The 26,127-nt window shown below is 32.6% G+C and overlaps 3 protein-coding genes across 5 annotated transcripts in view; 1 reads left to right on the top strand and 2 right to left on the bottom strand.

The window, feature by feature from the left end:
- Positions 1-1,302: 1,302 nt before the first annotated feature.
- LOC106666845 (NADH dehydrogenase (ubiquinone) complex I, assembly factor 6) lies at positions 1,303-5,312 on the bottom strand. Its single transcript, XM_014394326.2, has 5 exons — positions 5,114-5,312; positions 4,827-5,049; positions 1,743-2,138; positions 1,573-1,661; positions 1,303-1,511 (listed from the first exon to the last, which is right to left on the bottom strand). The coding sequence occupies exons 1-5, from the start codon at positions 5,206-5,208 to the stop codon at positions 1,415-1,417; spliced, it is 900 nt and encodes a 299-aa protein (XP_014249812.1). The 5' UTR covers positions 5,209-5,312; the 3' UTR covers positions 1,303-1,414.
- A 3,687-nt stretch (positions 5,313-8,999) lies between these two features.
- On the top strand, positions 9,000-15,460 carry LOC106666785 (carboxypeptidase Q-like). Its single transcript, XM_014394222.2, has 6 exons — positions 9,000-9,569; positions 14,091-14,241; positions 14,298-14,547; positions 14,601-14,841; positions 14,895-15,071; positions 15,127-15,460. The coding sequence occupies exons 1-6, from the start codon at positions 9,220-9,222 to the stop codon at positions 15,377-15,379; spliced, it is 1,422 nt and encodes a 473-aa protein (XP_014249708.1). The 5' UTR covers positions 9,000-9,219; the 3' UTR covers positions 15,380-15,460.
- Positions 15,461-16,272: 812 nt separating this feature from the next.
- LOC106666786 (ubiquitin-conjugating enzyme E2Q-like protein 1) overlaps positions 16,273-26,127 on the bottom strand; it is a 29,488-nt gene continuing 19,633 nt past the window's right edge. The window contains exons 1-4 of one of the 3 annotated variants that reach the window (XM_014394223.2): positions 22,735-22,928; positions 22,361-22,610; positions 18,373-18,791; positions 16,273-18,311 (exon numbers count right to left, since the gene is read on the bottom strand). In XM_014394223.2, the coding sequence (XP_014249709.1) occupies positions 18,180-18,311; positions 18,373-18,791; positions 22,361-22,586 (777 nt within the window). In that variant the 5' untranslated portion in view covers positions 22,587-22,610; positions 22,735-22,928 and the 3' untranslated portion in view covers positions 16,273-18,179. Of the gene's footprint in view, positions 18,312-18,372; positions 18,792-22,360; positions 22,929-26,127 lie in introns of those variants that run through there. The other 2 variants (XM_014394225.2, XM_014394226.2) reach the window with 2 other exon arrangements.

The following is a 26,127-nucleotide window of genomic DNA, read 5'->3' on the forward strand; positions in this document are numbered from 1 at the left end:
AACGGTCATTAATCACCACATATTAAAATTAAGGTTAAGTCTAACCTCTGGTCTGTCCAGCTCAACAAGAAAACAGTAAAAGAATGATAATATTAGTATCTCATTTCATGCCTTAGAGGTTGATGTAATGATTGCTGTAGGTCAATGATAGCCAAATCATGCTCTTCACTTTCAAGAGCTTCAGGCTCTCCCAATTCTAGAATTCATTTATATTTTCATTTCCATTGTTCCATTCTTGTCGAACAATTTCTTCTGGCTTGTCAAACATCAACAAATTAGCCATCCCATCCTCATCTTTTAGCTTTCCCTATCTCTTAACGTTGGTATCCTCTCCTTTTTTGGAGGTTTACCAGTCATACTGCAAACCCAAAAGAAAAAAATAATTAAAAAGTTAGTATTATTCTAGAATCACACCTGTGAATCAAACTCAATCACACTAATATAGTACAATCGATAATAAAAGTGTTTCTATATGAAGCCGCTTACAATTACAAAAAACGAGGAGTCGAAATGGCATGAGCAATCGAAGTCAGGGTAGAGCAGTGGCGTATTTAGCCGAAAGTCGTGGGTTCGAATCCTGCATGTAACACAAATTTTTCATTTTGAAAAATTGTGTATAATTAATGGAGTAATTAAAATCAACAATTTATAATTATAATTTTAATAAATAATATTAAATTAATAAATTAAATTAATAATATTAATTGTAACAAAAGTTTAAATAAAGAAATAATCTGATCCAGAAAAAATATTTTGACTATTAAAAATTAATTATTTTTACCATTCAAATTATTTTGAGATTAAACAAAAATTCGAACACCTCCGGTCATTAAAAATTGATCATAAAAACAATAATTTATAATTTATTATTAATTAAATTAAATATTAATTAATTAAAATTATAATTTTAATTTTAACAATAGTTTAAATGAAATAAGGAAATATATAGGAATATTTTGACCATTGCAATTAAAGGATGACCCAAAAAATAAATAAGGAAATGAATGTTTAACCAAACAATTGAGGAAAAGTAGACAAAAAAAATATTTTACAAATGTTGAAGCAAAGGTTGTAGTGAAAACTGATGCGTAGATAGACTCAGAAAAATCTCATATACAAAACGGAACAATCAAATTTAAAATTGGAAGAGTTATGACATTACAAAAATAGAAAGTTCGCCTAGCATAAAATATGAAACATTGCCAAGTAAGAGTTAAGCACACTGTGAGACATATATACAAATGTTATAATCAATATTTACAGACCCAGGAAACATAAATTTGAAAAATAAAAAACGAAAACTTCCTGTTTAAAACCAATTCAACAATTTATTTTATTATTATAAAATATCAGACAAAGTAATTTACAATCAATAACTATAATAGTTTATATACAACACTATTTTAGAAGATTCCTAATATTTGGAAAGGAGTTTTTTCCAGATAAGGGAATATCCTAGATGTACGTTTCTCTCAACTAGAAATTCATCATATACATTAAAGTCAACATTCCTGAAAAATAATCATGCCAATTTTAAAAAGTAAATTTATGAAAATAAAACATTTTAAGTACCTCAGTGTTTCTAAAAATGAAGATAAAGGCACAGCAGGAAGGAAAATAGATGAGGCTATTTTTGGAACATCCTCTTGTAAATTGCGTGCCTAACATCAATCAAAATTGTTCTTTTTACAAGTATAAAAAATTTGATAAAACAATCTTTTAAATATATGTTGTTAGATTACCTTTTTCAGATGAATATTAGCCGTGCTGGCGAGTTCAAAGACAACTTCTCTTAAGTTGCCAATGCATTTTTGTCTTATGACATCCTCCTGGACGACATTGTGTTTTGTCATCAAATCCTGTGGCAGCATCACAGTCCTGTGGGCTGCGAGGTGAGGGATTGCACGAATTACATTGCACACACCCTGGGCTTTACCGAGGTGAGACGCAGCATGGTCGACTTCCATACTTTGCACGCCCGAGGCATTTAGCAGCATGTAAAATATGGGTGAGGCGGTCTCTTCAGCGTACTTTTCAACATCTTGTACGTTTTGGAAAGTCGCCGAGTTCAGAGCGTTCAACCTCGCTTTCAAAAGACGCGAAAGATGTTTTTTATGCAGCTTGTGATGCTTGACTGCCTGAAATCAATTCAAATGCAAATATTTGAAATGTTATCAATTTATTTAACATTTTCAGGGGAAATGTACAAATCAAATGTTTAAATTATTTTAAACTTAAGTTTGAATTTGTCTACTTCAATTTGTTTTTATAACAATGTCAAAAATTAATCAATTATGATTAATTGATGCAGGAAAGTGGCTCATTCAAACATTACTAAATTTACTAAATCTAGAAGAGGTTAACAACTACCCAATCCAAAAAATAAATCTAATGAACCTAGTTGCCTACTACTAGTTTTATTGTCGGGTCTGACAATTGTACTAGGAAGCTACTCGAGGGGATGTTGGAGGTTAAGGTATTGATACTGTTAGGACTTACAAATGGGCTTTTTCCAATAGCACCCCAGGAGTTGATATGACCTCTGCTGTTGCAAACCCACCATAAAAAAATGTATAAAATAAATAATATATAGATATTTTTAAAATCCTAGTCCTTCTGTCCTATATCCATCCTCTCCAACCTCGTTAAATCTCTTGCTTAAACCTTGTTAAATTTTGTCAATTTACAAATGTCTATCTATTTAAAGAGCCCAATTCTCTTGGCTCCACTACAATCTCGCTACCATCCTGCCATTTCCATGCAATCCAATTTTTTAAAACCTCCATCGACACTAATTTAAAATCACCATTCTTGTCCTTCTCAATTTTCCTAAAGCCTTTGATACTATAGATCATTTCTTTCTTTCTCCTTACTAGACTTTATCTTAGTGACCTCAAATAAGCCTTCATCACTTCTGGAGACCGTCAAGGGTGAACTATTATCTCTGCATCCATTTTGCTGTTACATTAATGTCTTCCCTAAATCCATAAAATACTGCTGCAATTTAAAAATTTTAAAAATTCAGGAGGGTTTAAACTCAATTAACTCTTGGGTCGGTGAAAATGGGATCAACTTGAACATAGAAAAGTGCAAGGTTTTTATGTCCCTTCCTGCCTATTTCCTTCTGCCCCATGTTCTTGATGGGATTGGGATTGTCTTTGATCAGACCTAGTCCTGTAAGCTCTATATTTCCCATTGATTTTCCACCCTTCATCAGTCATTATTCAGAGATAGTGAGATGCGGTCTGGTGTGACATAGGTTTTACAAAAACATTTTCTTTATCGTGCCAACGTTTCGACCTTTAGTGAGATCATCTTCAGGACTCAAAGTGTTTGTTTTCTACGTAACTGTGTCATTCTTGTGTGTCATGTTGAGAGTGCCCACACGACACACAAGAACAAGTAGGCAGAAAACAAACACTTTGAGCCCTGAAGATGATCTCAATAAAGATCGAAACGTTGGCACAATAAAGAAAAATTTTTCTAAAACCTACGTCACACCAGACTGCACCTCAAGATGTCCGAATAATCATTAACTAACGGTCACTAAACACCACACACTTCAACAGTCAGTTGTGCCAGCCACCTTCTCCTCTTTAGTACATCTAAATTCCTAGTTTCCTTCCATATTCTACCCAACTTTGATTACAGATGTGTTGTGTATGCGGTACTCATAAGAAAGCTTGAAGACAAGCCTAGTCTAATAAACTGTTTAACTCTCTTTATCTTTGGCTCCCCAAGGAGGTCCTATGTGAATAATCTTCAAAACTTGTTCACAACTTCTTCCTACCATAACTCCTTCTATCAGATGATACAATTACATTTCCTTTCCTACATATATGATCTCACCTTCATTATATACTCTCATCAGACTCACTCCCACCTTTCTGATCTTTATACTCCTAAACACAGAACTAATGTTCACTCATTCCTTACTCATTTGGGCCTCCTATCTACCGAATTCCATGCCCCATACCTATCAACATTTATGTCCAGCCCATTTGATTACCTCACGTCCTTACTCTTTAAAACTTGGCACTGAATATTTTTACTTGTCACTTTTTAGTTAATTTTCATTGCATTATATGTTCTGTTTTGTAAATAAACATCTTTGCACAGCATTATCAGACTTGAATCTTTATAAATATATTGTGTTCATAATTAATTATTCAAGGTGATTTTAAATTCCAGGCTATAGTTTATTTCAAAGTATCCTAATTTCAGATGGGAGCATTATTTTCCCAAGGGTAAAAGTGACAAGTCCACATTTTTCATCTTCTATTACAGGAACCATTGTTCAAGGGATGAGATATGGGTTTGAAGGTTTCTGGATGAGATGACGAACTTTATAAGAACAAAGAACGACGTTTCATCACGTGGTGAGGACATTTCATGAAGAGTAGGAAGGTCTGCAGTGTATACTGTGTAGAGGACGGGTCCTAAGATACTTCCTTGTGATACCCTTGCATGTGAGTGTTATGCTTAAAGACACTGATGGCTTGAAAGTATCTGTCGGTTAGGTAGGATATCATAGGCAAAATGGAGGACTTTGTTAAACTTCCAGAGCAGTCCCAAGTGCCATACCCAATCGAAGATTTGTTTCACATCTAGAATACACTGTAGAGGCACTCATTTTGCTCAAAAGCAGTAGCGATTATGTGCCCAACACGAAGGCACCGCGGAATAGTGGAACAAGAATGTCTGAAACGAAACTGATGGTGAGAGATAATGTTAAAAGAATGAAGGATGGGGGGAGAATGTGTTTAAGCAGTAGTTTTAAAATGTAAAATAAAAACTTGAATTGTTAATACCTAATTGTCTCTCACCCTAGCTAGTTCCAGGGCTACGGGATGTTCTGGAGGCTGACCCTTGTAAATTTTATCTAGAGCGTCTTGCCAAAATGCCATTCTGGCACTCGCCAATTGTTTGTCCTTCGCTTTGTCCGGAATCTGTGCAATTTCAACGTTAAACGCTCTGATAGCGAAAGCAGTGTTCCGTATAGCTTTTGGGATGAGGAGGGTGCACATGAAATTTTCGTGTTCATTTTTCCTTTGTAACATTGAAAAAAAAAAATGATAGAAAAACAATTAGCATATCCATCAGCAAACACTACCTCACTAAATCTACACAGTAATCTATGGTAGACAATTTCGAGAGATTTCTCCTCGTAGGTGTGCTAAAAGTTCTAAAAGTAGCACGTGGTATCATTTCACTTAATTGTACAATTTAATTATTTTCTCCTGTGTTTAATTTTTAAAGAACTGACACTAAAAAATAATAATTTCAGTTGAAACCTCCAAGTCCACCAAGAAAACATTGAGCTCAATCATGATGTGCTGAGATCTGTGATTACTATGCTGAAATAACACTAAGTTCTTTTAAAAGGGCTATGGTTTTACAAATTTATTAATATTAATTTATTGGGCTTTTATTTTATACTTCAACTTAATATATCTAAATATTTAATTAGTTATCGGTTTATTATTAATTATTAATTCCAATTTTTCTTCTCAACTGTCGTTGAATAAAAAATTGAAATAATACATCTACTTACACTTATTCTTAAAACAAAGAACATCAGCAACTAATAAAAAAAGCTGAGTAATCCTGTAAAATTCTGTGCTGAATAATGCCGAGAATGAAAATGAAAATTCAATTGAATTTAATATGTGTACAATAAGATTGCCTACAGTTTAGGCATAAATCAGAAAATGGAATAATATTTATCTTCAAACCACTTGTATATAATATAAAAATATAATATATGTACATATTACATGTGTGTTCTAATTAAAATAAAATCATGTATCTAAACTTTCTGTTCTATTCGTTTTAGACTTCAAGTAGAATATAAACTGTATAAATAATCCCAACAAAACTGTATAACACACACAATTTAGGATAGGTTTGTGGTCTCTGCAAGCAGTATTGAGTGTATGGTCTCCGTTACAAATTCCACACTGTGTACCATGAGTAAATGGTTTACAAGCAACTATATGACAATGAATGATCAAAAATCGAATGCCATGATAGTATCTCTAAATCGTAATAAATATCCAAACACCGAAAAATGTAAAGTTCTTCAGATCAGGGATACGGTTTCTCTTGAAGTTAGGAGAGTAATCTACTTCTCTTACTAATTTGGGCAAACAGCCATCTTATAAAATATATACTTTTAATCCAAAAACATATTCTAAGAATAATGTTGTACTATGTGTAATGTGAATCTTGTAGAATATTTAGTGTAAAGAACGCATTAACTGTGATAAACTTGTATATATATTTAAATCTTCAGGACTTAAAGAAAAATGTAGGAAATTATGAATCTGTAAATAATGTACATAACTATAATACTAGAAATACAAATAAATTGCCAATCTGTAATGGACAACACTCAGTAGAAGTTATGAAAACATTGGCATTAAATTGTATAACTCTCTGATAATGAAACATCACTGCCTCTAAAATACTTTAAAAATTATTGTAAATTGGCTATTAAAAACCCTTTCTATAGTCTTCAAGAATTTTTTGAGGCCGATATTTGTATTCTGACGTATTCTACAGCTTGTATAATATGTATAAAATGTATAAACTGTTCTCGAATATAAATAATACTATACTATCACATTGCTAGGTTGTCTTTTTTGAAGCGGGTCTGAAACTTGGCCCTTTTGCCACAGTTAGATTTTTGTTGGGATATCATATTATTTTGATCAATGGTTTTTTTTTTGATTGACTATGATAAGTTCTAATTATCCATACTAATGTACAACGATAATGGATAATAGATTGAAAATGCGAATTCAGTCGAATTTTGTTCTAAATCCACAATAATACTTTCAGAACATTAAATATTTGCCTACAAAGTTAAAAAAATTATTATTATTAATAAGTTAGTACATTAAACAGATGCACAATGAAATTATGATACAATTCTATGCATTTCTAATACTTTCTTTTTTTATTTAATGCTCAAACATTGAGTGATGCAATATCTGTCTCTCTTTAAAGTTATGCTCAGACAAATATATGTGGAAATGGTAGTCCTCAAAGGTGCAACTGTTGTTAACGACAACTCCCAAATCTAGAAACAAATCAACATCTTCAAGAGTACTAACATGGTAGGAGTAGAATAGTTGGACTGCTGACTGGACACTGCAAACTCTGGAGGCATATGTATAGACCCAGAGTGGCAGAACAAGCCAGTGCAGATATTACCTAGAATAAGAAAAAACAGCGGAACATGTCATCTGTTGGTGTGAAGGCCTATGTGGGATGAAAGTCCTAATCTTGGGATAGGAAAAGTCAGGACCTGAAGAGTACACACGGGAGCCCTTGAAAGAGATTGGGAGTCTGGTAAAAAGCATTAAGCTTAACAAGGTCTTCTAGATAATAAAGGTTGGAGATGCACAATAGACCAATACTGGTTGCGGTGCACAGGTCGTAAAAAGGCTGGCTTGTACATAATCTAATGGTTACAGAAGAGAGAAAAATAGACTAGAAAAGGAAACTTCTTAGATGAGTGGTGAATGTATCTAATTCCAGGGAAGACAACATAACCTTAAAAAATCCTGGAACCCAGGGTATAAAGAAATTTTGGGTATCGAACAAGCAGCCAAACTGGATCTGCAGGACCAATTATAGGAGTGATACATACTATACAACATGTATCTAAAACAATACACACACAATACAGGTGTTTCCAACAATGACCCCATTTTTATAGGTTATGCAATGAGGAGGAAGAAACTTCTACCCATATCACTTTAAGCTCCTACTTAAAAGGGAAGTAAGCCATGATACTACGACCCAGGAGAAAGTATTGCAGCAACGGCAGTCAATGACCTCCTTCTTTAAAAAAAAAAAAAAAAAAAAAAAAAAAAAAAAAAAAAAAAAAAAAAAAAAAAAAAAAAAAAAATGAACGTGAAAATCCTTTTTCACAATTCATGGTAAATAGAATCAATGAAAATTTAATTAATTCGTGTAGCAATTAAGAGGTCATTGACATATAAAACTGCTCAATTATAATTACATAAGGTCCAAGCATCCACGGAAATGGCTCCCCACATCTCCAGTGGAATGAAACCAGCAAGGCTGATTAGTGTACTGTGAAGAAGTGCTTGATTTTTTTTTTTCAGTCTTGCAATATTTCTCCTTCAAGTCTGCGGGGGATGAACACCATTTAAAACAATACAGGAAAATGACCAACTTGGAAAAAAGGAGAGGAGAGGAGAGAGAGAGAGAGAGAGAGAGAGAGAGAGAGAGAGAGAGAGAGAGAGAGAGACAAGAAATAGACATAATCCATCAAAACAACACAGACACATCATTCACAATAAAAGGAAATTAACAAAAACCCATACTGTTACACCACTAGAGATGGTGAAAAACCAAAATAAGTAATATATAGTAAAACCATAGATTGGAAATGACCAAGCATAATTTATTACACCTAAGTGCAATATCTCATGAGTCAATGTCAGGGATTTGAAAAGTGTTTGTTGGTCTGGGTTAAAGTAGGGAGAGCTAGGTAGCCCAAAATAAATAATAATAAAACATTTATTTACTGTCCTGCTGAAAAATATCTCAGACTTTACTCATTTCCAGATGGTTATGCAAGGAAAAATAATTTATCTTTTTAAAAAGTAGGATTAAAACATGGTTTTTTAATGTAAACAAAATATTGACATTCTAAATCCTTAATTATATCTATCAACAGTGATATAATAATAAAAAGAAAGATAATTGATTTGTTTCTAGACTCTTGAAATTGAGTGATGCTCCAAGTTGTTCATAAGGCTGTTAATTTTGTCTTAAACAAATTTCGGTCAATTGTCTGTATTAATCCTCATTTGTCATTTTGAATTTGACAGAGAAAAATAGAATAATGATCTTGGTTTTTTTTTCTTTTTAAAATAGGACGCAATGAAACGGTACGATGCTGATGTAACCCCTCCGCTTTGATTGTGTTAAAAGAGAAGGGCCGGCGAGGTCATGACTGGAGTCATCACTCATTAAAGCAACATTCACTGATGAAAAGTTTGTTATGTTTGTGCCGGGGGTAAAGTTCAAATTTTAGCAGATCCGCAGAAGATAATATTTAATCTCGCGTTTTATCAAATTTCAAACTCAAAAGCGAAGAGAGTAATTGATCGGTTCTGGCCGGATTTGCAGGGTAGGTAGACGTTTAAAACCGACGAGCAGAGATCATCCGTACTCAGAATGACCGGATATCCTGTCAGCATGATAGCGCTGATTTTTCTCGCATTGCTTGGCCAGGGGACGGCGGGTCCGACGCCCAAGCCAGCGGGATATTGCGAGCTGGAACCGTCCCTGGTCGAAGAAATTCAGGGGTACAAGACGGCCGTTCAGAAGATAAACGAAGCAGTCACTAATGGAAAAGCGAAAGGGAAAGTCTACGAAGAGCTTGCGACTTTCGTTGATAAGTTCGGCTTCAGAATGTCAGGTACGAAAAACCTGGAGAACGCTATCGACTACATGCTGAACAAGTCAATGGACCTAGGTCTGGACAATGTTCACGGCGAACCAGTCACGGTTCCACATTGGGTCAGGTACGTTAATTTTACTATTATCATCACGCCAAATATAAAGAATATTATGAGCGAAATTTTCTTTTTTGCAATTTATAGCGAAAGAAAGAATAACGCAAAACAAAGTGCATATCAACTTTTTTTCCCTCATTTTCTTAGTTTCTGATGTCTTTACTTTCTCTTTCTTTATCCTATTGCTGGCCTTTCTGTATATCAGGGCATCGTCAAATGAAAACAACACAAATAACAAACGCATACACAAAAACATAATAGTCTGGTCAGAATTCACTCTACCCCAGAGTACTCGATATTACTCGGGGTAATTGGGCTCCACATTCGCGCTAATAAATTACAACACTAGAAAAGCCGTTCAGTTTTTGAGATAATTACTAAAATGAAGGAAAAACACGTTTTATAACGAAGGTTTTTCGAACCTGTATTGCAATTGTACTGTCATTCGTAGCGATGTTAATCTCTATGTTTTACAAGGTTCTTTTTTTTTTTAAAGAAAGTTAATAGTTTCGGAGATATTAATTACAATGTAGAAAACGCGTTATTTAAGGAAGCGTTTTTGACGTTACATTGTAATTTTACAGGTCATTTGTAGTATAAATTGTTGTATAAATACTGTTGTTGAGTTATCAAGCTAATTTATACTAATAATAAATTTGTTAGAGAGACCCGGTGCCTATTATGTGGTCTCTTTTTACTTACGAATAATATGAACATATTATTGGGCTTTCATTTCTTTTTGTCTCAAAATGTCTCAAATGTAAGAAGTTTTTAAGACTTTATCTTAAAGTTGAAATGTTATTCTCTATATATTTTAATTGTTCTTGTTTTTAAACTTAATAATTTCTCAGATATTAACTAAAATATAGAAAAAACTCATTTTCAAGAATGAAGATACTTGGCTTCTCTGTAAGTTTTATATTGTTCTTTCTTTTCTAAACTTTATAATTTCCGAGATATTAACCAAAATGTAGAAAAAAAACTCGTTTTTTAAGGAAGCGTGTTTGACGTTGTATTGTAATTTTACTGGTGATTTGTAGCATACATTTTTGTAAAAACACTGTTGTTGAGTTATCAAACGAATTTATACTAATAAAAAGTTTATTAGAGAGACCTGGTGCTTATTATGTAGTCTCTTTTTACTTACGAATAATATGAAGATATTATTTGGCTTTCATTTCTTTTTCCCTCAATATGTCTCAAATATAAGGAGCTTTATGACTTTATGCGAAAATTGAAATGTTATTCTCTAGAAGTTTTACATTGTTCTTTTTTTTGAAAAAAGTTAATAATTTCTGAGATATTAACTACAGTGTAGAAAAAACGCGTTTTTTAAGTAAGCGTGTTTGACGTTGTATTGCAATTTTACTGGCGATTTGTAGCATAAATATATAAAATCTATTGTTGAGTTATTAAACTAATTTGTACTAATAAGTTTGTTAGAGAGACATGATGCCGACTTATTTGGTCTCTTTACTTACGACTAATACGAGGATATATTTGGCTTTCATAATTTTTTATCTGAATATGTCTCAAATTTAAAAGGTTTTCAAAGAGTTTATGATAGATAAATGAAATGTTATTCTCTACAAGTTTAATTTGGTTCTTGTTTTGAATACTTAATAATTTCTAAGATATTAACTAAAATATAGAAACTCGTTTTTTAAGGAAGCGTTTTTGACGTTGTAGAATAAATGTTTGCATAAACACTGCTGTTTAGTTATAAAACGAGTTTACATTAATAGTGAGTTTATTACAGCGACCTGCTGCCTATTATGCATTTTCTTTTTTACTTACGACTAATATGAAGACATATTTGGCCTCTCTACAAGTTTTACATTGTTCTTTTTTGGAAAAAGTGAATAGTTTCGGAGATATTAACTACAATGTAGAAAAAACGCGTTTTTTTAAGGAAGCGTGATTGACGTTGTATTGTAGTTCTGGTCATTTGTAGCACAAATTTTTGTATAAACACTGTTGTTGAGTTATCAAACGAATTTATACTAATAAAAAGTTTATTAGAGAGACCTGGTGCTATTATTTAGTCTCTTTTACTTATGAGTAATATGAAGATTTAATTTGGATTTTATTTAGCTTTCATAACTTTTTGTGTCAATATATCACCAATATTAGTAGTTTTAAAAGACATGTTAAAGGAAATGTTATTCTCTAAAAGTTTTACATTGTTCTTTTTTTGAAAAAAGTTAATAGTTTCTGAGATATGATGTTTGTTGATCGACCTGCAGATAATCTATATAGTTTCTAAGATATTAACTGCAGTGTAGAAAAAATGCGTTTTTGAAGATGTATTTTAATTTTACTGATCATTTGTAACATAAATGTTTGTATAAACACTGCTGTTGTTTGATTAAACGAATTTATACTAATGATAAGCATGTTAGAGAGACATGATGCCGACTTATTTGGTCTCTTTTTACTTACTAATATGAAGATATATTTGACTTTCATAATTTTTTTATCTCAGTATGTCTCAAATCTAAAAAGTTTTCAGTGTTTATGTCAAATGAAATGTTTTTCTCTACAAGTTTAACTTGGTTCTTGTTTTGAAAAACTTAACATTGAGAAAATAAAATGTAGGAAAAACGCGTTTTTTAAGGAAGCGTTTTTGACGCTGTATTGTCATTTTATTGGCCATTTGCAGCATAAATATTTACATAAACACTGTTGTTGAGTTATAAAACGAATTTACACCAATAGTAAGTTTATTAGAGAGACCTGGTGCCTATTATGTAGTCTCTTTTTAGTTATGAGTAATATGAAGATATATTCGGCTTACATAATTTTTTTATCTCAATATGTCTCAAATTTAAAAAATTTTCAAAGATTTTATGTTAAATGAAATGTTATCTACAAATTTAATTTGGATCTTGTTTTGAAAAATCATTATCCACATACTCCCTCTTCAGTGACCACGTTTGCACGTTTGTGTAGATGGCTGGAATCCTGACCATTTGAACAGAGCTGGTTGCTGTTGGTGTTGGATGCTAAGTAGTCAATCAATGGCTCTTCCGGGATTCCAATGCTGGTGGTTTTTGGTTGTCAAGTAGAAAGACAAGTTTTAGTCGAAATTATGACTGATGGAGTGAAAAAATAGTTTTAGTCTGTCTGTCAAGCTTGTTTATCTGCCTTTTGGAGTACCCACGTAGATGATCTTGAAATGACAGCTAATGGTCCAGTTCGATGAATACATGAGTTATGGTTGCAAGATCAGGATGGAAATATAGACTTTTTTTATGGTGTTTTGATACTGGTGGTTGTACGGCTTTAATGTGCATTTTCACTTTGTATAAAAGTGTAAGAATGTCGGTTGGAGTTGTGTGATCCTTTAACATTTTGGCTGACATTTTATCTGCAATATAGAGACCTGGTGTCTACCCTCATTTTACTTACAACAATATACGTACGTATTTGGCTGCTCATTTTTTAAAAAAATCTAATGTCTCTAATCTAAAAGTTTTAAAAGAATTTACCCCAAAGGAAATTTAATTATCTGCAAGTTTTACACCATTTTTAAAATTGGAATTGCAAATAGTAAAAACAATCAATAACAGAGACTAGCCTATATACTAATAACTATTAAATTCACCATTTTGCATATTAAATTCACTATATTACTATTCAAATTCACCCATTAGCCAGTTAAATTCATTCTTTTATGAGTCAAATTCACTTAAAGGAAATTAAATTAGCTCTTTTACAAATCAAGTTTGCCCTTTTGCAAATTAAATTAAATTTATTCTTTTGGAAATCAAATTCACTTTTTTTGCAAATGAAATCTACCGTATATATATCTATTGTACCTATCTGCATATATATTATCTTTAAAAAAATTATAGTTCATTTAAAAAAAATCTATTTTGAATTTCAATTAATTATTCTTTCTATCAAAGGTTTTGGTTAAGATGAAAAAGCTAGTGTCATGAGCAGGATTCGGGGATTTGAACGCACGACCTTCGGCTAGGTTTGACAAGGTAGCCGAAGGTCGTGGGTTTGAAGCCCCGAATCCCGCTCATGACACTAGCTTTTTCATCTAAACAATACCTTAGATAGAAAGAATAATTGATTGAAATAATTAATATGGTCAATTGTGACAACTAAACATATATGAATTAATCTGTTCAAGTGGGAAAATTTAATCTAAAATTGTGGGATTTCATAGTCAAGTTATAAACTCTTGATGTATTTGCTTTCTATTGCATATAGTTCTTTCCCTTGGGGTATCCACAGTTTATAGGATTTTCCAAAATCCCAAATCCAAATTTATCACTGCAAACATTCAAATTTGGAATTCTCAAGCAAATGTGCATATATGAACAGTGTAAAATTAAAAATTAAAGTTCTATATTTTCTGTCATAGAGAATTTCTTAATGACAAACTACCCGTTAAATGTATAAGAAATAATTATACCATCACCAAAAGTAATATTTGGTCTAGATCTTGATTATATTCAAAATATGTAAAGGTTTATTGTACTGCATAAAATATAGGAAGTTTTAATTTTCAAACAGGGGCCATGAAGAAGCGACACTTTTGAAGCCTAGGCAGGCCAACCTGAAATTGCTTGGCTTAGGAGGGAGTGTGAGCACACCAAAGGATGGTATTACAGCAAAAGTCTTGGTAGTACAGTCATTCAAAGAACTTGAGAATAGAGCAAACGAGGTAACTTCGTTTTGATCATATTCATATTGTAATCATTGAGCTCACTTCAATTTCAGGCAAAAGGGAAAATAGTCGTCTTTGTAGAAAAATGGGAAAGCTATGGCAAAACAGTTACTTATCGTGTGAACGCAGCTGTCAAGACTGCTGAAGCTGGAGGTGTAGCTTCATTGATCAGGTCAATTACACCATTTTCGATCAGCAGCCCTCACACTGGCTGGCAAGCTTACAAGAAAGGTGTCAAACAAATACCAACTGCTGCTATTACTGTTGAAGATGCTGAAATGCTTTTGAGAATGTCAAAGCGAGGTACACTGAATTTGTCTGTTTAAACTTTGAATCCACTAACATGAATCATGTAGGCGAAGAAATTGAAATAAATCTAAAGATGGAGGCAAATATGATGGATCCAGTTCAGTCAAGAAATACCGTTGTTGAAGTAACTGGACATGAAAACAAAGATGAATATGTGTTAGTTTCTGGCCATCTTGACAGCTGGGATGTAGGTGATGGTGCTATGGACGATGGTGGTGGTGCCTTCATTTCTTGGTATTCTATTGTTCTGCTGAAACAATTAGGACTTGTACCAAAAAGGACAGTAAGGTATGAAGAATAAGCTTGTTACCAAATCACAATTCATGTTCAATATTTTGCAGAGCTGTTTTGTGGACTGGAGAAGAAGAAGGTTTGATTGGGGCGGCTGCGTACAAAAACGCAAATCCGGTGAATAATTTGGTCCTTGCTATGGAAAGCGACGAAGGCACTTTTAGTCCCCGTGGAATCTCATTTAAAGGTGTTCCAAAAGCAGTGTGCATCATGAAGGAAGTTATGAAGTACGTAGTTTTACTTAAATTTTCTCTGAGTTTCATAATTTTCAATAACTTTCAGATTGATGACACCAATGAATGCGACTGATTTTACCCTTTCAAATGATATTGGCTCTGATGTAATGGTCTGGGCGAACAGCCCAGTACCACTTGCAGCACTTGCAAATGCAAACGAAAAATATTTCTGGTTCCATCACAGCGATGGAGATAGAATGACAGTTGAAAATTCGAAGGAACTTGATAAATGCCTTGCACTCTGGGCTAGTGTATCGTATGTAGTTGCCAATCTTTCAGTAAGACTGCCTACAGTTTAGACATAAACTAGAAAATGGAAAAACATTTATTTCAAACCAATTGTATATAATATAAAAATATAATACATGTACATATACAAAATGTAATACATGTGTGCTGTAATTAAAATAAAATCATATACCTAAACTTTCTGTTTTATTTGTTTTATACTTCAAGTAGAATGTAAACTGTATAAATAATCTCAACAAAACTGTATAACACACACAATATAGATATCAAAAAATACCATATTTTGTCCCTGTTTTTTTAAATGTATTTTTATTTGGACTTTGGACTAATATTGGGTGGACAGCCGAACTGGCCCCTGAGACTAGCCACATAGCATATTGAGGCTGCCCATTTAAAATGGTGTCATACTGCCCTCTTTCCTTACCACAGACTGCCCCTGACCCTTGGAAAAGTCCACCACCACCCAGCAGTATGGGCATATACACGTCCAGCAAGAGCAGAGCCGTTCCCCACTGTCCACAAACCAAACCATCCCCACAGGGCCTCACCCTCCGAGTACCCCAAACTTAAAATATAGTTAATTGATTTGTTTAATGTTAATTAGAACTGCGTGCAGACAATTTATACATATTGTGATATTTGCTGCTTTTTAATCGCCACAAGAATGTTTAAAACTAACTAAACAATTCATTGAATCAAAAAATCTCTTGAATAAGTCTTCATTATTCAAGTGTAATGCTGGTTTACTATAAAACTTAAGAAAATTCAAAACTAGAAACATTAACTTAATAATAAAAAAATTGATGACCCAGGTTAAATTTATGGTTAGATGCAAAACTAAAAAAGTAACAAGTTGGTCTTGTTTGACTTTAACATATAATACATTTCAATTATACATTTATTATATTGTACTAAAAACAGATAAATTATTACATCAAAAATATAAAACAACAATTTTCATGCATATATTTTGTTTTCTATTGGGGCTAACATGATTTGACATAACAATTGCACAACATATAAGATATTTTACATATAACTCATCCCTTTGCGTTTATCATAACGGGGACTTATTAAAAACACCAATTTGTAGGTAAAATTTCATGCGATTGATAAGAGAATACAAAATCTGTCAACTTTATAAAATCTTTGTATATTGTTTTCTCTTATCAAATTTGTTTTAATTATAGGAAAACATTTAAAAATACACTGTAGATAAAAGTATCCTGAAACTACATAACACTTAAGCAACACAGCTTTTATTTTAACTTTAAACGACTAAAAAATTAAGTATTTACAGTCTTTTTGAATAACAAAATTTCTTAGGACAAAATTATTTCCCTTATGGCTCACAACCCTTTTGGACGCAGAATTTATGAGGACTAACAATGTAATTCTGTTTTTGTTTTATTATTCTTAATGTTTTATTATTAAATTATTAAAATTATATTAGGGCAAACAATTTATTTCAGTAGTCAACTATCTGAAAATAATAGTTTACTTTTCAAGTGTTGTAAGTTTGCATTTCAAATAAAATGTGAACTCCTTAATTAAAATTAATTATTTGTAATAACTAGATTATTCTTAAAAGCAATTATTGTTTTAATAAATAAATGTAAATTTTTATTAGTCAAATCAGTCTATTTCAATAAATCAAGTATTAAAACCTGATCAAGTTTGACTTTTCTTATACTCCTATACTATTATTAACTATAAAAAATAAAATAAAATGAAATATAAGGAAAGAAAAAACAACATAAACTACTTACTAAAATTATCACATCAGCTATTTTGCCATCTTCCCGTACTTTTTTAAAATGTATTAATTATTTTTTTTAATTGTGTACATTTAACAATATTTAACCATGAAATACAAATACATTTAATTACACATTAAATACAACAAGGATAGCGTGTCAATATTTTGAGCAATGAAATGGGTTTTTTAAACGATTTTCACTTCATTTTTTTAAAATTTATTCCCGGGTTTACCCTGTGTTATTGGAAAATGCTGTTCTGTGTAGGGTCAAATGTTTTGAAAAAACCAAAGAGGATCAAATTTGATATATGATGAGAAAATGCACCTATTAAGTAACGCCTAATATAACTTTGGCACAATTATAATTATAATACCTTACTCTAAAAAAACTCAATGTGGCTTTCACCCCCAAAAAATATTAATTAATTATCATATAATACTTTTAATGTCATATGAACACATTTATTTTTAAAAATGTCATAATAGAAGAGAAAGTTTTTAAAAAGAGAAAAACCATTAACTGACTTGTAAAAATAATCATTTAAACCGTACACCATTAACTTAAACACAAAATGAAAGAAGAGAAAGGTAATTACAGAAATAAATATAATAATATTAAAAAATTTAGTTTTAGAAATGCCAACTATTTCTAGAAACATTTTCTTACTAATTATTGGTAACATTTTTTTCTGGAATGTCAATAATACCTGTACACTCAAATAGTAAATAGTAAAATTTTTCTTAAAACTATTAACTTAATAAATCCTCAGTTTTTAAAGTAATATTCTTAATGAGGGAAAATGCCACAACCACTACTTATAAATTTCACAGTGGTGACTTTCTAAGTATTTAGGGTTTGTTATCATGAGGTGAACATTAAATTTTGGGCAGCGATACTGTGAGAAAAAAAAATCAATTGTCAAGTCATAAATTATGATTTTTAGAAGTGGAAAAGCTTTCTGAGCTACTAAATAAGACTACAATGAAGTTCACTCATACAAATATAAAGGATGTAGTAGTTAACATTCAATATGAAGACTAACATGATAAAATATATTGTTTTATACTATCAAATTAAGACGGTATCTCATTTAACCATCAGCCAAAGGTGGTGTCACCCAACCGTACTTATCGTGAGTCTTAACAAGGCTTCGGAAGGACTCTTCTGCTGAATGACGGTTGAAATCTTTGCTGCTACTTTTGGTTTTTTTAGAAATTCTTCCCTGAAATAAAATTTATAGAAAAATAAAGTTTGCCATTTTTTCGAGTGTTGTGATTTGTTACCTGTCCTTTGACAATGCTTGCTGCAAACTGCATTACAATTGCTTCAACCGTATAGGCACTTGCCCATCCTCTCGGCGTAAGGAGTTCCATGCAAATGGCTCCGCCTTCCATAACAAACCCTTTTTCGATCCTCGGCGTAACTACCCTCATAAATGGTGGGACAAATGGGAAATTCTCCGGAAATGTTAACTGGAGTGATATGCACTTGATGCCGAACTCTCTCATATCAGCTGCTAGCTCGGATTCCTCATCTATCCCGTAGAGTCGGACATGCCAGTCATAAAGGTTATCATTTATCAGCTCGACAGTGAAGATCGGAGAATCTTTTTGTTGGCTCCTCTCAATATCCTGAAGCTCTTTCATTAACCTCCTGGTACGGACGGATTTTTGGCAACTGGGATCAATTGCTGGTGCTCCTTCTTGAACAAATAATTTTTGGACTTATAGATTTGACAAAAATCATACAATAACTGCAAGGATCAATTCAGATATTTAAAAAAAGTATAAACATGTAAGAAATATTTTTTAAATATATTTTTGTGCATACGTATATTTATTTTATTTGGGGAGAAAGGGTATCATGAAAAAAGCGCCAGGGGCGATGGTGGGAATTGAACCCATGACCATGGGGTCTACGAGCTGAGGTCACGCTGACCACTTGGCTACTGTAATCACTTACTTTTACTGGCTACCCATGGTTGGTAAGAAAAAACTGAATACAGGTGAAATGTTTACAATCCTGAATAACAAATGAAAAAGAATGGTATAAAATTGACATAAAACTAAACTAAATAAAAAAAACCGAAGTCTATAGTAAAAAAATAAACTAATATAAAAATAAAATAGGGCTCCAAAAATTAAAAAGGGTAATTTTCTTTTTGATCTAATGCACCGCAATGAACATTTGCTTAATGTGCAATCTCCGATATTATCTAGAGCTTTATTAAGCAGGCTTTTTATCAGATCCCAAAGCTTGGACAAAGCCTCCCTCTTCTCTTTCAGGTCAGGGCTTTTCCTCTCCCAGGAGTACGAATTTTAGCCTGCATAGGCCTTCACACAACAGAGGACATGTTCTGCTGTTTCTTCTTCTTCCTGGCAATGAACAGGCTTGTTTCTGCTGCTTCGAGTCTATATGTATGCCTCCAGAGTCAGAAGTCCAATTCTTCTAGCCTTAAACATCCTAGGTTTAGTAATGCTGCCGTTAATTTCTGTGGTGGCCCTTTGCTAAACATGCCAAAAATATATTCCCAATGAATTGATGACTTATTTTTCATCCATTGAATCTACTTTTTGACATTTTGGTATGTTTAGGGGGCAACAGGTGTCATCATTGAGTTCTATCCTTGGACAATTTGTCAGCCTCCTCGTTGCTCCTCTGTCCTGGTATATAAACAAGGCTGAGTTTGGTGTTGTCAACAATATCTGTTAGGGCCTTGATGCAATCCTAAATGACTATGGACTTTACTATGGATGAGGTAGTTGTTTTTAGAGCCACCTGATTACCTATAAAGGTTTTAAAGCTAATCAAATTTTCGTTTTATAAGATGGCATAGAATTTTCTTGCCATATTGACTGAGGTCCTGTACCACACAAGAGAGACAAGATTAGTCCTATGATGGGGGGGGGGGCACAGAACAACGCATGGGAACAATTTGGTGATGCAGGACTTTAAAACCATAGGTGGACAAGATATTTGGAGAAACAATTTTATGTGATAAGTATCTGAAAAACAAAGCTTAAGCCAAGGTTTTTTTTTAACTTTCAAGGTAAAGCAGCCTCCAGGATAAGGGAGATGTTTCTTCTATCATGTTTATGTACCAATATCAATCTCATTTGCAGGTTGTTTTTTTACAACTTATGACCTTAAACTTATTCCCATTTAATTTAAGATTATTTGATTTTTGTACAATTTTCGTCCAGATTTTCCTAAAGTAAACTACATTGATCCAGAAAATTTGGCAAAATAATTTTAGGCCATCAACTAAGAGAGAAAATTATGTGCTATTAACGACCGACTCATCATTGGAGATCCTCAATGAGAGCCCTAGGCAAACCAAAATTAACTTGGAATGGGGTAGATAGCTCTTTTACAAGCATTTTAATAAAAGATCTCCCTGGCAGAAAGGAATTAACCTATTAAATAATAATTACCATTTAATTAATGATTTTTTAAATTATTTCATTAAATTTTATTTATATTTTTTATATATTAATTGTTTTATTATATATTATATGTATATTCTCTGAGTGTCCTGGCCTGTCTGTTTTTCTCCTCTCGCTTGTTAATTATGGATTCAATTTTTTGTGCAACGTTCCAGACAATTGAGTCTGCTCATTGATTTACCTTTGATATTATGCAGTTTTTTTCTATTTTACTGGGTAAATGAATGTCTATAAATTTAAATTTATTTGTGTGCAAATGAGATTTTTTTTCTATTGAGTGTTACATTTTTATTTTTTGCAGTTTTAGTATGCCCATTTTTTTATATTTCCGTTATGTTGGTAGTTTGGATAGGTTTTTATTTTTAATTAAGTTTTGTTTTTAAAAGTTTTACATATTTTGCTTTTGGAAAGTTTTGTGTGACTCTTTTTGCGTAGTTTCTAACTGTATTGGTAAAGTTTGTGAGATTTTCTTTCAGAGGGCATCGTACTTGTGTTTTGTTTTTTAGTGTGAAAGTATTTTTTGAAAACTTTATTGAATGCATTGAATTGGTACAAGGTGGGATTTCGTCACTCTTCACTGTCATAATTAATAGTATTTTTTAGCCATTTTGAATCGTTTCTTCTTTTGAAGTACACAAATGTATATTCGAAATTATGTACGGACCTTGTTAATTAAAATCCAATTGTGTTTTCTATGAATTTGCTCTGATCTGTTATTGTATTATCTGTTTTACTTATATTCAATATCATGCAAATCTTTATAAAGTGAATGTTTATATGTGAATATTAATTAGTTATGTAAGTTTATATATTTTTACCTTATTGTTACACAATTTCTATAATTTTTGATACAGGTTTGTAGTGTGATTTTATTATTTCCTCATTATTATTGGATTGAATGTGATTTTAAAATTTTTCATGATTTTTTGTTCGGTATTTTTTTTTTATTGAGAAAGGAAATTGTCCTTGATATGTTTTTGACATTCAACTTTTTTTCATACCTGTATTTTTTCATATGTGTAAGATAGAAGAAACACCAGAGCATATAATTATAAACTACTCTAAACGTAGTAAGCATATAAAAGACATGCTCGAAAAAGTGACAAGCTTGATGAATTGTCCATTTAATTATGTCCAAATACTAAGTCTAGAAGACAGAAATATATAAATATATGTATAAATTTATAAAAGAAAGAACAATTAAATTTTAATAGCAAGAAATTAATTGGGCTTAAGGGTGTTCGGGTCTGGCAGTCGCCCAGTGGGTGGCTGGGATGGTGGGCCTCTTGTATTGGACAGGAACGATGTAGAGTTGGATTTGCTCCATGAGGGATGGGGCACATCCAACGTATGTGTCTAGTAATAGGATAATAAAAATTATATGCAAATGGGTAGTGATCAAATCTGAACAGTGCCGTTGTGGCTGTTGCTGGTGGGTTGCTTGGGGATACTAGGACCCGATTACCTGTTAAAGCTTTGCATAACTATTTTGTATATTATAAGTTACTTTTAAAGTGATAATAAGTTATCTATTAAATTAGAATTTATCTTTCTTTTTAGCTATTTGATCAATAGGACATTTTAAGATATAGGAAACTTGTGCAAAAAATTTACAAGATGGCGTTTTCCTTTCCTGTTAAGCTCATTTGTCTTTTAACTTATTTAATGATGTTTTGAAATGAAGAAAAAAAAAGAAAGAAAATGTATACCATATGATTCAAATAGTTGACAATTTTTTTTAAAAATTGAAACAACGAGGGCGGAAGTGAAGAAGTCATGTTTAACAGATAAACATCCACGTGTCTCGGACGTGTATCCAACTTACCTTTGTTGGATGGTTTCTTTTTGAAAAATCCTTGGGAGGACGGCCTGGAGGTTCCCGGCTTGCCATCCTCAGCCGGCGTAACGTGGTAGCCAGCGTGTCTTATAAGCCGCCTCCCGGGGGAGCCACCCTGGACGCCCCCGGCCCCGGGCTCCTTTTCCAGTCGTTCCGCCCCCCTGAAGATACGGTTGAAAGCCGAGACCACTTTTTCCTTCGCCCGGGACGTCATCCTCCCCCGACCCTTCGCCTATTTCTGCAAGTACAATTTAGTAGATTAGCTTCTTTTGGATTTTTGTTTTTTGTCCAAGTTGACTCTTGTTTTAACTAAAGCTCAGGACTTGATGTTGAAAAGTTCCCGAACACCGAATGCAACCTACCACTCGGATTTAAATCTTATAGCATTTGTTTTCAAAAGCACTGCACTTTGAAAGAATGAGTTCTAACAAACTTGGATACCGTTTTTCAAGAAAAATAAACACACTGGACCATATTCCTTGCTAATTCTGTCATACATACTTGCCAATAAAACTATTCTTAAACTACATGTTTTGTTTTTTTAAATAAATATTTTATTTAAATATGTATAACATAAGAGAACTTTTTCACCAAAAAACTTTGATCAATTAAACATAGCTTTAAAGCCTTAAAATAAAATCAAACAAATTTCTCCTATGGATACAGAAAGGTTTGTGTTATTTAACCCCCCTCGAGACCTGAAAATTCTATTAAAAAAACATTAATGATTTTTTGGCTTTATTTCTTTAATTGTCATTGTACAAGAAGATAGTTAAAGATGAAAATGTCTCCACCCAACAGGCCTTATTCTGTAATCAAGTGGATAAAGAATAACTTCAAGCATTGAACAGACAAATGACCTTTTCTCTCATTTTTTTGTTATTGTATATTTCAGATCCATTAAAGTTTTGTTGTCAGCTGTCAGATCGTTTGTCATCCGCCGTGGTGGATTGCGTTAGGACAAAACGTGCGTTAGGAACAGGAGGTGTTCTTCTGATTGAAGAACGGTCGGCAAACGATTGGCCTAATGTAAAAAAACAGACAATAAAAGCGTCTTTACGATAACGATTATCGAAAGGCCTAAATCTATGGGTTTAATCGGTTGCATATAAAAAAGAACCCTATTGTTTAGTTATCAAATCCGTTCCAGCGAGGAAAATGTAAAGGCGTATCGAAATTGAAAGGAATAAGCCTCGCGTGATGAATGATGCACACTAAATAAATGACTGAAAATAGAAATTGATTTTTCACCGTCCAAGCATAACCTAAAATGGATATTTGAATATCGTTTGATATACGGTGTAGATAGAAGAAAATAGGTGAATATAAGCCCCAAAGTACAAAACGGCATGACTACCTCAAAAGGCACTTTTATGAACTGTTGCACAAGATCAACTCTTTATTTTGTACTAAATTGAAAATAAGTTCGTTTCTTCATTATTTTTTTAAAAAAATTACAGTATACTTTGTAGTTTGTACAATTATTTTATTAAACATATCGAACACATGTTTAACACTTCCGATTGAAATTTTCCGCTGTTTTTTTAAACTTTATTGCACAGCACTGTTGTCATCGTTTACTCAATACAGGGTGTTCGGCTACTCGTGTTACAAACTTTGCCAGTGATTCTACATTCAAAATGGAACCAAAAAGCTCTAATTAACTATGGTCCGAATCTCAACAGTTTCGGAATTATTTCACTTTTTCTGATTTTTTAAGATTCCACCACCTTGCTTCAAATAAACAATGATAACTCCAAAACTAAAAGGTTTTGGACAAATCCGCTGATACATTTGAAAACTGCGTTAAATTTCCAATAAGATGTGATTAATAATAAACTTGTAAACGTTCTTGAAATAAGCTTTTTTAGTAGCGAGAACTTTGAAAAATATTTTTTTTTTTCAAAGTTGAAAAACGTACTATGGTAACGTACTATTTCCATATCTAAAGACCAGCAAATTTCAGAAAACGGGCTCCATTTAATATCCTTTGTAGTGGTCCAATTGCTTTTTTTAATTACTTTTTTCAAATATGAAGAAATTGATGAAGGAAAAGATAAAAGTGGTTGAAGGTGGAAAAAAAGTAATTAAAAAAGCAATTGCACCACTAGAAAGGATGTTAAATGGAGTACGTTTTCTGAAATTTGCTGGTCTCTAGGTTTGGAAATAGTAGTTTAGAATCACCATAGTAAGTTTTTCAACTTTGAAAAAAGAAAATTATTTTTCAAAGTTCTCGCTACTAAAACCTTATTTCACTAACGTTTACAAGTTTAATATTGATTACAACATACTGGAAATTTAACGTACTTTTCAATGCCTCAACGGATTTCTCCAGAGCTTTTTAATTTTGGAGTTATCATTGTTTATTTGAAGCAAGGTCGTGAAATTTTAAAAAATCAGAAAAAGTGGAATAACTCCGAAACTGTTGGATTCGTACCATAGTTAATTAGGACTTAATTGGTTTTCATGAATGTACTACTGGCAAAGTATGTAACACGAGTAGCCCTGTATAAAATATGACTTGAAACATGCCTAGGAGGCGTTCCTCACTTAATTGGATTATTAATAAATTTGGTAACAATAGCTTACAAAATTAATTATTTAACAGTAATATATACGAGTTTAGGATGGTACAAGGTCGTAGTGTCTCTTCCTTTTCAGCCGTGTTTGTGATCTTGAAGTTGGTTGGTGCTTGGTAATTTCTTGCATTATTTGGTCGTGGTGTGCCTTGATGGACCGGTGGTGTCGACTTTAGGTGTCCTTGATCACCGTTAGGTATGTCCAAGTCTTTGCGGATAATACGGTTCCGAACATACCACAGAGAATGGTCCGCACCGTTTTAATTTGTGAATCAGATACCGATGATCATATGGTGCCGATGATAGGCCTTATGGTCATTTTGCAAATGCCGCTTTACGTGGAGAGGGATGGTTTTACTGGCGAGGAGATATTTCAATGTGTACATTCGATGCCGACTCTTAAATTTTTAATGTGTTTCCCATATTAACTTTTGGTCCAGGTTCTTTCAGCACCGATATTGTAGATATTACGGTTTTTCCCTGCTACAAAATTGCTTCATTTGACAGGCGACGGTAAGTGAATTGGACCACTTGTGACTTCGTTGAGTCTTGACTGGTAACGGCTGAGTCGGGATAAAATATTTTCTAGTAATTACATTGTTTTTATATCATTATAATTCTTCTGTACAATGCAGCTTATATTTGGTATAGCCTGAACGAACAGGAGCCAGGAGGTGTCTTGACGAAAGTTACACCTGGGATAAATTAATTTCCCTAATTTGACCGTTCATATTCTGCCCAGGGGAGGTTGGCGTTTAACAAAACCGCTGGGATCCTAATTTGTTTAAGGATATTACAATTTTGTGTAGAGATTATGAACATGTTCACGATGGAAGAAGAAAGAGTTGAAACACAAAACTAAAATATTTTTTGTTTTTTAATATCTAACAAACTGTGCTTTTTTATTATGAAACATAATTTATACATACTTTATACTTTTCATAAAGTATAGAACATGAGTTATATTTAACGGTTAGGACCTAAAATTCAGTGTAGAGGTTCAGAAAATTGCAAACGAGAATGTATAGTGGTAAGTAAAAAAAAGCCGAAATATTTGCTCTAATATCTAATACACTTTATTTATTCATTTACTTTAGTACCTTATAAATTAAATAACCTATTTAAACCGCATATTTGGCAGTATCTTCTTCAAATTTAAACGTCCTAAAATAGATT

The sequence above is a fragment of the Cimex lectularius genome, unplaced genomic scaffold, assembly GCF_000648675.2.
Source record: "Cimex lectularius strain Harlan isolate CLEC.00 unplaced genomic scaffold, Clec_2.1 scaffold2, whole genome shotgun sequence".
Classification (NCBI taxonomy): Eukaryota; Metazoa; Arthropoda; class Insecta; order Hemiptera; family Cimicidae; genus Cimex; species Cimex lectularius.

What these genes read in the sequence shown, in the direction of transcription:
- LOC106666845 (XM_014394326.2), bottom strand. Translation starts at nt 5,208, where the DNA reads ATGATACCACGTGCTACTTTTAGAACTTTTAGCACACCTACGAGGAGA. An exon ending in TACTGTGTAGATTTAGTGAG is followed by an intron (nt 5,050 to 5,113) that starts GTAGTGTTTGCT and finishes AATGTTACAAAG; the next exon opens with GAAAAATGAACACGAAAATT. An exon ending in CTAATATTCATCTGAAAAAG is followed by an intron (nt 1,662 to 1,742) that starts GTAATCTAACAA and finishes GATTGATGTTAG; the next exon opens with GCACGCAATTTACAAGAGGA.
- LOC106666785 (XM_014394222.2), top strand. Translation starts at nt 9,220, where the DNA reads ATGACCGGATATCCTGTCAGCATGATAGCGCTGATTTTTCTCGCATTG. An exon ending in TTTGAGAATGTCAAAGCGAG is followed by an intron (nt 14,548 to 14,600) that starts GTACACTGAATT and finishes TGAATCATGTAG; the next exon opens with GCGAAGAAATTGAAATAAAT. An exon ending in ATCATGAAGGAAGTTATGAA is followed by an intron (nt 15,072 to 15,126) that starts GTACGTAGTTTT and finishes AATAACTTTCAG; the next exon opens with ATTGATGACACCAATGAATG.